The 12821-nt window shown below is 36.1% G+C and overlaps 1 protein-coding gene across 1 annotated transcript; it reads right to left on the reverse strand.

Moving 5' to 3' along the window:
* Positions 1-4876: 4876 nt before the first annotated feature.
* On the reverse strand, positions 4877-5818 carry LOC102812899 (olfactory receptor 4P4-like). Its single transcript, XM_006877578.1, has one exon. It carries the CDS (start codon positions 5816-5818, stop codon positions 4877-4879), a length of 942 nt encoding a protein of 313 aa, XP_006877640.1.
* Between the last annotated feature and the right edge of the window lie 7003 nt (positions 5819-12821).

A 12821-nucleotide genomic window follows, 5' to 3' on the forward strand; every position in this document is an offset into this window, starting at 1 on the left:
GAATTTAAGATGTCCTTGAATTAAATGAGGAGAAAATCACAACCTACCAATACATTTGGAACACAGCAAAAGTAGGGTCTTGTGGGCAATTCATAGCAATTAAAGCATACATCCAAAATGAGGAAAGAACCAAAATCAACATATTAATATCTCCAGCAATTAGGTAAAAAAGCAGCAAGGCAACTATACTGCTACCAGAAACAAAAAGAAATGTATAAAGATTAGAGGAGAAATAAAAGAAACAGATAACAGCATACCAAAAGAAAGAATAAGGAAAACAATATATTGGTTCTTTGAGTGAATTGATAAAATCAGCAAAGCACTGACAAATCTAAAAAAGAAATTGAGGCGATGCAAACAACACAAATAAGAAACGATAAGAAATGATATGTGTGACATGACAACAGAGTGAATGGAATTTAAAAGGATAATCATAGAATAATTTGATATTAAAAAACAGAAGAAATTGATATTAAAAAAAACAAAAACAAGAAAACATGCCCTACCTAAACAAACACAGACCAAAGTAGAAAACTTGAATAGGCCAATAAAAACAGAATAAATTGATAAGGTCATTAAAAATATCCCAGCAAAAAAAAAAAAAAACAGTCCAGGCACAGATGGTTTTGTTGGTGAACAACATCATACATTCAGAGAAGATATGACACCAATACCTCTTAAATTATTCCAGGACATAGACAAGGATAGAGAACTCCCAAATATATTTTATGAAGGAAGAATAACACTTACACCAAAATTAGGCAAAAGTATCACTAAAAAGGAATATGATAGACTGAAAGTCCTCATGAACATAGATGCAAAAATTCTCAACAAATTCTAGCCAAATGAATTCAATAACACATAAAAAAAAAAAAAAAAATCAGGACCAAGTGTGTTTGCTGTCAGATGAACAAGGATGGCTTAATAGAATCTTACTACACCACATGAATAAAAGAAAGGAAAAGAACCACATGACCATATTGATTGTCACAGAAAGAGTATTTGACAAAACATAACATCATTCCTGACAAAAATAATAAAAAAGATATGAATTAAGGTTTGAAGAATGGGATAAGTGAGGCAGCAGGGCTAAATGGGACAGAGGTAAATAGTGATACATGCTCAACCCTGGAACAACAGAGCTCTGTGATATAGGAATTGAGGCATACTCTGACTAGGGGAAATAATGCTAAGATGCTTAACTGTCTACTATTCTAAAATAGACACTTGAGTAGGATAGAAAGGAATGTTGGTAAACATGATTACAGGAAGATCGTAAGCCCGTCTTCAGCCTATAACTGATTGGAATACCTACAAGGGGTTCTAAAATTCGCCCAGTGAAATAGGCCTCTTGAGGAGCATTTGCAGTGCATAGGACCTTAGGTGGACACCTGAGCTTTTGATTGTGTGGATGATGACAAGCTATAAAAAATATTGTGAAGTATAAGTATTCCAGAACACTTTATTGTGCTCATGAGGAATCTGTACATGGACCAAGAGGCAATTGCGGGAACATGTGCGGGAAGCACTTAACTCTCAGTGCTTGGCAGGGCTGCACTGGGGGTAGAGACATTATGCATGGCAAATGATTCTCAAAAGCTGACCCCTATCTTCCCTTCAAGTTAGCCCTGAATTTGCTTGCAAAAATATATATAATATGGCAATATTCTCAGCTTTCACTATGAATTCTACAAACCTTAGGAAAAACTAGCTTAGCAGCAATTGCTTTCAGCCTTGGTGGATTGAATACAAAAAGAAATTGTATAAATTACTCCCTTTCCTTAGAAAACCTAAGTAACTGCATTTGTGAGGCCACAAAAACAGATAGCACATTAAAGTCAAGCTGACCTACCCCCATAGGCCTCACCACATACAGTCACTAGCTAGAATTCACAAACCCCTACATACAAACACCTGTGTAAATAAGCAGAAAATAATGAACTTAAGTGAAAGATAGTTTTGAGTTAATAATCTATACTTCCTGTAGCAATTAGCCAGATTGGGCTTTATGCCATATAACTTCCAAGCAATTTAATGAATAATTTAGAAAAATAAATAAGTAGATGTTAGTTATACCTTTATTATAAAAATAATAATGCATTATGTAAGATAGAAAATTGACAATTATACAGTAGGAATAATGAGGTAGTGCAAGCATTAATGATTAGTAGAAACTTATGTTACTAAGAAAGTGTAATCAGTAGTCTGATAAGTAGCAATGATTTGTGTACGGTTTGACTTCATCTTTAAGTGAACACTTAATCTTTAAGATCACATGGTGAGGAAAGAGATGAAAGTCAGCTGAACATCACAGAAATATTTTTGTCAAAGTTGTCTAATGACCAGGTGCAAGAATGTTGTGATTAACTGTGTAATAATTCAAGAAAAGATCAAAATGTTAGTTCATTATGTACTGTGTAATTTTAAATATAAAAAATAAAGACTTGTTGAGCTGGGAAGGCAGAGCTAGGAGAAAGAAGTAGAGGGCAGAGGAGGAAGAAGTCAGTAGAGGCAGAACTATCAGAAAGCAGAAGGAGCTGGCAGAGCAGGCAGAAGGTAGGAAGAAGAAGCAGAGAGCAGGAGAGAGGCGGCAGAGGGCAGACAGCAGAGAGCAGAGGACAGACAGCAGAGAGAACAGACAGCAGAGAGCAGAGGGCAGACAGCAAAGAGAACAGGAAGCAGAAGCAAGGGCAGAAGCTAGAGAGCATAGCCGGACAGCACAGCAAGTTGAAAAGCCTTTTGATTGTATTCATGTCTTCACCCGACGATTCTGCGTATTTGCTGGTGGTCCATGACCCCCGCGGAGGCAGGAACCCCGCAAACATGGGAACACTGAATGGTTTAAAATTAAGAAATTGTGTGTCAGGGTTGTATTCTTTCACCATACTTATTCAACTTGTATGCTGAGCATATAATCCAAGAAGCTGGTTTATATGAAGTAAAACATAGCATCAGGATTGGAAGCAGACTCATTAACAACCTGCAATACACAGATGATAGAACCTTGTTTGCTGAAAGTGAAGAGGACTTAAAACACTTATTGATGAAGATCAAAGAGCACGGCCATTGGTATGGATTGTATCTCAATGTAAAGAAAACAAAAATCCTCACCCCTGGACCAATAAACAACATTCTTATCAATGAAGAAAAGATTGAAATAGTTAAGGATTTATTCTTCTTGGATCGACTATCAAAACTCATGGAAGCAGCAGTCAAGAAATCAAATGACATATTGCATTAAGCAAATCTTCTGCACAAGCCCTTTTTAAAGTGTTGAAGAGCAAAGATGTCAGCTTGAGGACTAGGGTATTTCTGGCACATGACATGGTATTTTCAATAATTTCATATGTATGCAAAAGCTGGACAGTGAATAAGGAGGACTGTAGAAGAATTGACGCTTTTGAGTTTTGGTGTTGGAGGAAAATATTGAAAGTGCCATGGGCTGCCAAAAGAACAAACAGATGTGTGTTGGAAGAAGTGCAGCCAGAGTGCTCCTTGGAAGCCAGGATGGCCAAACTTCATCTCTCATTCTTCAGACATGTTGTCAGGAGGGACCAGTCGTTGGAGGAGCATATCATGTTTGGTAAGGTGGAGGGTCAGAAAAAAAGAGGAAGCTCCCGAGCTAGATGGATTGGCAAAGTGGCGGCATCATTGGGCTTAAGCATGGCAACAATTGTGAGGTTGGCCGAGGACAGGGCAGTATTTTGTGCTGTTGTGCATAGGGTCACCATGAGTCAGGACCAACTGGATGGCACCTAACAACAACAATGATCACCACTGACCAAATGTCAGTGGGGTTTTGCAAGGAAGATCAGGGACTGGGTTAGGGTTAAAAACTGTATGTACATATTCCAAGTTGTCTATAAATTCCTAGAGACACCTTAGCAATGGATCCTGTGTGGTATCCAGGGACTGCCTGTAACCTAATTACTTAGTTCATTCTCCATTTTGACACTTGTTCTATTTCTTAAGACTAATTTTTTTTTTCTTCAATATTCTCTTAAAGATACAAAATATATCATTTTATCAACTTTTCTTCTGGTTCTTCTAGGATTTATTTTCAGAACTGTCTCTTACGTCGCCATGTGGTTTTGCACTCATTTATGAATTTTTAAATAAAATTATCAATAAAATGTGTTTTCATTATAAGTATCTGCTCAGTCTATCACCATATTAATTAGAATAGCCTAGAAGACATGTGTTGCATTTAATTTTTGGTAGTGTCCTTGTTACGAGACAGGCTTCAAATCTCACGGTCATCAGTTTGAAACTACCAGCAGTTCTGCAAGACAAAGATGAGGCTTTCTGTTCCAGTAAAGGTTTACAGCCTTAGGAAAAACATACAGGGTCGCTTTGAGTCGGAAACGACTCCATGAAACATAACCACCATATTCGCTTAACATCTCCCAGAATTAAGTCATTTTCTACTAATGTTTACATTGTTGTTGTTGTTGTTAAGTGGTGTGGAGACAGTTCCAACACATAGAGACCCTATACAGGATTTCAGAGGAGTGACGGGTGAGTTTGAACCGCCGATCTTGTGGTTCAAATCACCCTTGTAGTCCAGTGCATTAATCCATAGCACCACATAGTAGAATAATATTTGATTATTAATATAGTTAACAAAATGTTACTTTATCTTCTAGTTTTTATTCATCTTATTTAATCCATTCATGATAGTAATGGAAGCAGAGATTATAAAATATAAAAAAAAAAGTAATTTATTTATCTTGCGATACCAAATAATGTTAGAGAGTTGTTGAGCAGTTAGTCTTCCTCAAACGAATTGTGTGTTTCATTTGAAAATAAGGTTGACACCAAACTTTTCTGATGACATCAGTCTTTTTATTTTACTAGGATATTTATCCTACAAATCTCATAAATTATTTATATGCTTCCATTGAAAATAACCTTGACACCAAACTTTCCTCATGGCATTTTTCATCTCTGCATTTCTCAAGGTATAGATTAAGGGGTTGAACATAGGGGCAATGATTGTGTAAAAGAGTGCAAAGACTTTATCCTCAGGGTAAGTGGTAGGAGGTCTAAGGTAGATAAAGATTGCAGGAACAAAAAATAAGACCACCACAGTGATATGAGAGCCACAGGTAGATAGGGCTTTGCGTCTTCCCTCAGCTGAGTGATTTCTTAAGGTGAATAATATAACGGCATAAGAAACAACTAAGACAATAAAAGTTATTAATCCTACCATACCTGAATTGGCAATCACAAGAACACCAGTTGTATAGGTATCAGTACAGGCAACTTTTAACAAAGGCAATACATCACAAAAATAATGATCAATTTCATTAGGACCACAAAAAGGCAACCTGATTATCAGAAATAATTGAGAAAAGGAATGGACTGCCCCACCTGCCCAGGCAGCTAAGACAATAAGACCACATTTTTTTTTGTTCATGATTATCATGTAGTGAAGAGGTTTGCAGATGGCAACGTCGCGATCATAAGCCATGGCAGTAAGAATGAAGATCTCTATACTGCCAAAGAAGTGCATGCTAAAGACCTGCAGAATGCAATTACCAAAAGAGATGGATTTTGTCTTCACTAGCAGGTCATCAATCAGTTTGGGTGTGACACTAGATGTATACAGGATGTCCATAGAAGACAAGTGGCTGAGGAAATAGTACATTGGCTGGTGAAAAAGGGAGCTGCATCGAATGGAGATAAGAATCAGAAGGTTTCCTACCAAGAGAGAAATATAACAGAATAAGAACAGCACAAAGCAAAACAGTTGTATATTTGGGTCATGAGAAAGTCCCAAAAGAATAAATTCTGAGATGTTTCTCTGGATTTCCATCTATGTCAATTTGATGTATGTCATAAGAAAGGAACTGAGTATCTGAAAATAAACCAAACATGAATGTGTATCAAACTTGGTATAATAACAAGAATATAAAATGTATCAAATATAGAATAGCATGAATTCATGTTAATACATATTATTTTCTATTATAGGGTAAAATGGCTTTTTTCCTTATATCCAATTTGCAAATATATTGTGTTTGCCATTTGAGTAAACATAACCAATGAGTTTTACCAATGTAGATTTAGTTAACTTTTAAAGTATACAGGAAACGAAATAATTCTGATTAATGATTAGAGTCATATACACTAGTAAACAAACAAATCTATTTCTAATATTTATACTCTACAAGTTAAAAAACACTTCTAATAGTATTTTGTCACTCAGGTATCCAAAGCCAAAGGAAAGATAAAACATTTGAATTACTCAAGAATTTTGAATTTTGTATATTTTATGTCATCTGTTAGAATTTAATGTTTTTATATCTATTCTAGTCAACAAAGAGGAGTCCTGGTGTAGCACTGTAGGATAGAGTACTGGACCACAAGTTGGGCTTGAAACACTAGGTCATACAGGGTTACTATGAGTCAGAACCGACTAGATGTCACACAACAACAACAGGCAAAAAATGTCAATAAAAGGAGATTATAATATAACTAAGACAAAGTTGTGAGGCTCTTCATTGCATCTATGCATGAATGAATAGATGAAATCATGAATCACGTATATTTTTTGGTAAGCCTTGAGACATTTGTTCCCACAAAGGAAAGAAAGAATACTCATCTAAAGAAACGAGAAATTGCAATGAACTGAGGAGAGCTATAAACTACAGCACATTTTTTTTTGTTGTTTGTTTGTTTACCCTTTGCCAGCATCTACTGCAGCAATCAGTACACTGTACAGGTATTTTTTAATGTATGCTTTTATAGAAATAGTATTTAGAAAGTATAAGATTCCAGACCAGTCCAAACTGTATTTTACTTAGTCTTTGAAAATTTTAATGTCAAATACGTAGCAAGTATGGCATTTTGAAAAATGAGTCATATTCTGAGAAAACCAATTCTATTTTTAAGTGATTTTCAAAGACAGTTTTATCAAGGAGAAAATAGCAATTTGTTCCTATTTTGGTATCAGGTCAATATAAGGTTTACATACTTCAGGATTTTTGTTTGTTTGTTTGTTTTATAACAAACCAAAAACATTCATCAGGTCATTAATATTTTATGCTTTAAAAAGTAAATAAATATATTTTAATATTTTGGTGGTTCGTTGATCAATTTTTTTTTTCTTTTCCCAACTAATGTTGATTTTTTCTGTTCATGAGATGATGTTTGTTTTTCAATTATATTTATTTGCCAGAAAAAATATTTAAATATCATTATAACATAGGTGGGACCCTGACGCGGTGCTGTAGGATAAGCACTGGACTGCTAACTGAAGGTGAGGGGTTCAAACTGACCAGCCATGCCTCAGAAACCTACACAAGGTCATTATGACTCAGAACTGACTTGACAGCATTTAACAACAATACTAGATAAGTAGACTGGTGAATAATTTTAAATTAGACTTAGCTCAATTAATACAAGACTTTGTTTTTTAATAAAAATGACACTGATTAAAAAAAGATCTAAGTAATCTGCAAGTATAAAGGAACACTGTGGAGATATGAGAAGCCAGATATCCTGATTCTCATTCTGTCTCATGTTGTATCCATGTTTCAGAGCAGAATGTAATGGGGTGAAAGGCATGGGCAGTATGGGGTGTGTATGTAGACAAATGATCAGTTCACCCAAATATACAATGACAGATCTTTGATTATAGGTCATTTTGAAATGATTTTCTTACAATTTTACCAAAATGTAAATTCAATCAGTCAAGGTGCTTCCTTGTTTTCTAGATCATCTTAGATGTTTACTGTAATATAGCTCTTAACAGCTCTTTCTCTATGGGAGCACATTTTCATAATCACTGCTGTTCAAAAATGTATACAGCAATAGAAATACACTCAGGTGAGAAAAAAACTATTAACATAAAAACAAATAATAATTCTTGTCACTGAAGATATTAAACCTCCCAAGAGCAATATAAAATCACAATTGATGAATGGGAAAAAAAAATAACCTTTTTCTAAGTGGTAAGAAAAATGATAGAAAGAATTAGAAACACTGAGAGCTTTAAATAGACTGGCAAGCTATGAAACTTGATCTCATCACACAATTTATTCAAGCCAAATGTTCCTCATCTATGCAGCTGAGGTATCAATACATCATTAAGAATTGTGGTGAGGCATAAATACGATAATAAAAAATACCCCAGTATCATGCATACACAACTGATGTCACACATGCTACTTGACTCTTACTTCCACTCTTCTTTGAACTGCCATCAAGTCAGTTCCCACTCTAAGTGACCATATGTGCAACAGAATGAAACACTGCCCAGTTCTGCACCAGCCTCACAATGGTTACCCTCGAGCCTATTGCTGCTGGCCCTGTGCCAAGCCATCTAGTTGAGGGGGTCTTCCTCCTTTTTGCTGATCTTCCATTTTACCAAGAATAGTATTCTTCTCTAGGGACTGGTCCTTCCTAATAATATGTCTGAAGTACGAAAGATGAAGTTTTACCATTGTGGCTTCTAAGGAGCATTCTGGCTGTATTCTTCCAACACAGATTTGTGTGTTATTCTGGCAGTCCATAGTACTTTCAATATTCTCCTCCAACAGCATAACTCAGATGCATCAATTCTTCTATGCACTATAAACTTGCCATGGACATATCTATAACCAAGTTCAAGGAAGAAATAAACAACTAACTCCCAAGAAATCACAGCATATTTTTAAAGGAGATGATCAGCTAATTTGTTAAAATACAATAAGTCACTCTGATGACAGATTAGCTATTTTATAGCATTTCTTAAATATAATTTTAAAAAAAGTAACTAGTGAGGTTTTTTCCCCCCTTGTGCTAAAAAATATCCAATTACTTCTTTGATAGTTTTTGTTGTTGTTGTTAAGTGCCATAAAGTCGGTTCCAACACATAACAGCCCTGTATAGAGTTTTCTGAGGAGAAGTTGGCAGGATTGAGCTGTTAACCTTGCAGTTTACACAGACCTTGTGGTTGAGTGCTTATCCTACAGTGCCACACCAGGACTCCACTTCTTTGATAGTATTGATAAATTCTGTGTGTTCTTTTTATGCATTTGTTCAGCATAACAACATATACTCTTATTGCCACAAGTTAAATTCTCTCATGTTGTTATTGTTGTAAAGTGCCATCAAGTTGGTTCCGACTTATAGCAGTCCTGTATAGAGTTTCCAAGGGGCATGTTATATACATTCATATTTATATAAAAATTTATATTTATATAGAAATTCAGAAACATAGAAAATTAGGCAAATCTGCTGCATAAGACATCTTTAAATTTTTCAAGAGCAAAGATGTCAGTTTGAAGAGTAAGGTATCCCTAACCCAAGCCAAATCATGGTATTTTCAATAGCCTCATATGCATATGAAGTTTGGACAATGTATAAAGAAAACCATAGAAGAATTTGGCTTGTAATGCTAGAGAAGAATATTAAAAGTACCATGAACTGCTAGAAGAGCAAACAAGTCTGTGTTGCATGAAGTACAGCCAGAATGCTCCTTGGAAGCCAGGATGACCAGATATTGTCTCTCATACTTCAGGCATATTATCCGAAGAGATGAGTTCCTGGAGAAGGATATCATGCTTGGTAAAGTGGAATGTAAGCAAAGAGGAATGAGTTAGCTTGACACAGTGGCAATAACAATAGGATCAAATGTAAAAACAATTGTGAGGATGGCTCAGGACCAGATATCATTTCATTCTGTAGAGCACAAGTTCACTCTGAATAGGAACTAATTCAACAGCAGCTAACAACAACATGATGTATTTACTAAACTTAATACAAATGTATCTAGTGTATTTTAGGATGAGATATGTAAGGAGATTTAGGGACTTTTTCACTATTGTATAGCTAAGCTTAAATAAGATTTTTGCCTTGATAGGAATATGAAAGAAGATATCTTAGCAACAGAGTAGGACTCAGTCAAGTGCACTTCCAAGTTACTTAAAGATTTCATTAACTGTAACTCTGCTTTTTTCAGTTGAATTTTTGATTGTGAACACTTGAAACTTAAGTATGCCCTGGAGTCTTTATAATAAACAAATTATCTTATAATGCAAGAGAAGCTATAGCTTTAAGAAAGAGAATACAGACAAATAGCATATACTCTGTGTAAACATGGCTGATGGGCATTCTCCTAAACCAAGCAGTAATTCACTGGCCATCAAGTCTGAGTTAGGCAGCTTTAGTCTTAATCAAGGACCCCTGGTAGCATAGTGGGTTACGAGTTGGGCAGCTAAGCACAAGGTCAGCACTTCTAATCTACCAACCATTCTTAAAGTGAAAAATGAATCTTTCTTCTCCTTTAAAGGTTTACAGCCTCAAGAGCTGTACACATTGTCACTACAAATTGTGATGGATTCCATGAATCACCACTGCTACTACCACAGGCGTCATCAGGAAAAATTTCTCCCTTAGATACTCACCGTGCTAATTCTTCTGCAACAACAAAATATGAAATAAAATGCAAGGAATTACATTCTAGTAATTTAAACACACCTTTTTAATTCCCTAAAGAGATTTATAAACTATCAAAAGCCCTTAGATCATTCTACAAGTTTATAAAGATAGTAGATTTACAGATCTATGAAGTCCTAAGTGATGCAAAGAAACCACTAATGATGGTCATCCAGTCAATTCCAATGCAGAGTAACCTTAAGGTCAGTGTAGAACTGTTCCATAGGGTTTCAAAGCTGTAAATCTTAATGAGGCAATTTATCATATCTTTTCCCCACAGAGCAGCTGGTGGGTTCAAATTGCCAACCTTATAATTAGCAACCAAGTGCTTCAACTATTGTAACACCAGAACTCTTTATGCAAAAAAAAAAAAAAAAAGTGTATATTTAACAGAAAAGCAAGCTGGGACTTTTCAACAGAGATTTAACATCTTAATACTACCCAAGCCTTAAAAATAGTTCTGAAAATCCTGAAAAATCTATCACATCTATTAAAGTCATAGTAGTGTTCCAGCTGATGACATTACCTGAAAAAAAAAAAAAAATCACTTAGTGAGAAGTGCAAAATATAGACTAATGTGACAGTCCAAGAATTAATAGGTTTTTGAAAGCTCTAAGTAATTGTGGTCCCAGAAGCATTTCTCAACATATCGTTGGCAAATGGCACCCTCTGTCCATCATAATGACTCTGGTGCCTTTGGTCATTTTCTGGTCCTAACTTTACTTTCTATTTTAGAGTTAGTTTAGCACAGGCACTTTTTTTCCTGAAAGCCCCAATATGTTCTAATCAGACACACAACAGTTCAGAAAACCCTTCTCATGCTGCTAATTTCATTATCTAAAAACAGGAAGACACAATATGTTGTTGATGCTAGTTGTCGTCTTCTCAGTTCTGACTCACAGTGACCCTACGCACAATTGAAGAAACACTGCCCAATTCTGGGCCTTCCTCACAATTGTTGCTATGTTTGAGCCCACTGTTGTTGCCACTGTGTCAATCCATCTCGTTGAAGGTCTTGCTGGGTTTTGCTGAACCTCTGCTTTACCAAGCATGATGTCTTTCTCTAGGATCCTTCTTGATAACATGTCCAAAGCACTACGGGCAAAATCGTAACATCCTTACTTCTAAGGAGCTTTGTGACTGTACTTCATCAAAGACAGATTTGTTCATTCTTCTTGTGCAACTATCATAGACATATGAAATAATTGAAAATACCATGGCTTGGGTCATGTGCACTATAGTCTTCAAACTGACATCTTTGTGATTTGACACTTGGTTGTTGTTGTTAAACGCCATTGAATCAGTTCCAACTCATAACAACCCTGTATAGAGTTTCCGAGAAGTGGCTAGTAAATTTGAACCGCTGACCTTGTGGTTCAAACTGACCTAGCAGTCTGGTGTTTATCCTAGAGTGCCACACTAAGATGCCATTTTATTGGGGGTCTTCCTCTTTTTCATTGATCCTCCACTTTACCCAGCATGATGTCTTTCTACATCGACTAGTCTCACCTGATAATGTCTGAAGTACAGCCATCCTGATTTCTAAAGAGCATTCTGCCTATACTTTTTCCAACACATATTTGTTTGTTATTCTGGCAGTCCATGGTATTTTTAATATTTTACTCTAACACTAGAGGATAGACGGTTGTTGTTATTGTTGGTAAGTGCTGTCATGTCAATTTTGACTCATAGAAACCCTGTGTAAGATTTCCGAGGAGTGGCCAGCAGGTTTGAATTGTCAACCTTGTAGTTCAAACTGATCTTGTGGTCCAGCAACTTACCCTGCCAGGTCACACCAGGAGGCTAGATGATAGACACATGGATTGATACATGTTAACTCAAATGATGGAAAAGGCAATATATAACAAGAGAAAGGTTGGCACAAGAATGATGAAGACAAGTGAAGACAAAGAGGGTTAAGGAGGTAGAGGTAAATACTTACGTATACACACCCTACAACTACAATGTTCGATAGGTAGATACATGGATAGATACACAGGCTGAATAATATGAGAGGAAGAGTGGGAATACAACCACAAATATATAAGGACATCACAGAGGATTGTTTGTATATGGGTAATTACACTTGCTATAAACACACCTATGAATGTGGTGAAGCATACAGGGAACCAGATAATGAAATATTCTTGTTGTTAAGTGCCATTGAGTCAGTTCCAACCCACAGTAACCCTGTATTGGGTTTCCAAGGAGCAGCTGGTGATCTTGAGCCATAGACCTTTAGATTCAAACTGACTGCAGTCCAGTGCATTAATCCACAGCACCACATTGGGACTCCAAAATCTTCTTGTTATTATTGTTAGGTGTCATCAAGTTGGTACTGACCCACAGCCACCTTATGCACATCAGAACGAAACACTGCCTGATCCTGGGCCAAC

The sequence above is a fragment of the Chrysochloris asiatica genome, unplaced genomic scaffold (genome assembly GCF_000296735.1).
Source record: "Chrysochloris asiatica unplaced genomic scaffold, ChrAsi1.0 scaffold00531, whole genome shotgun sequence".
Lineage (NCBI taxonomy): Eukaryota > Metazoa > Chordata > Mammalia > Afrosoricida > Chrysochloridae > Chrysochloris > Chrysochloris asiatica.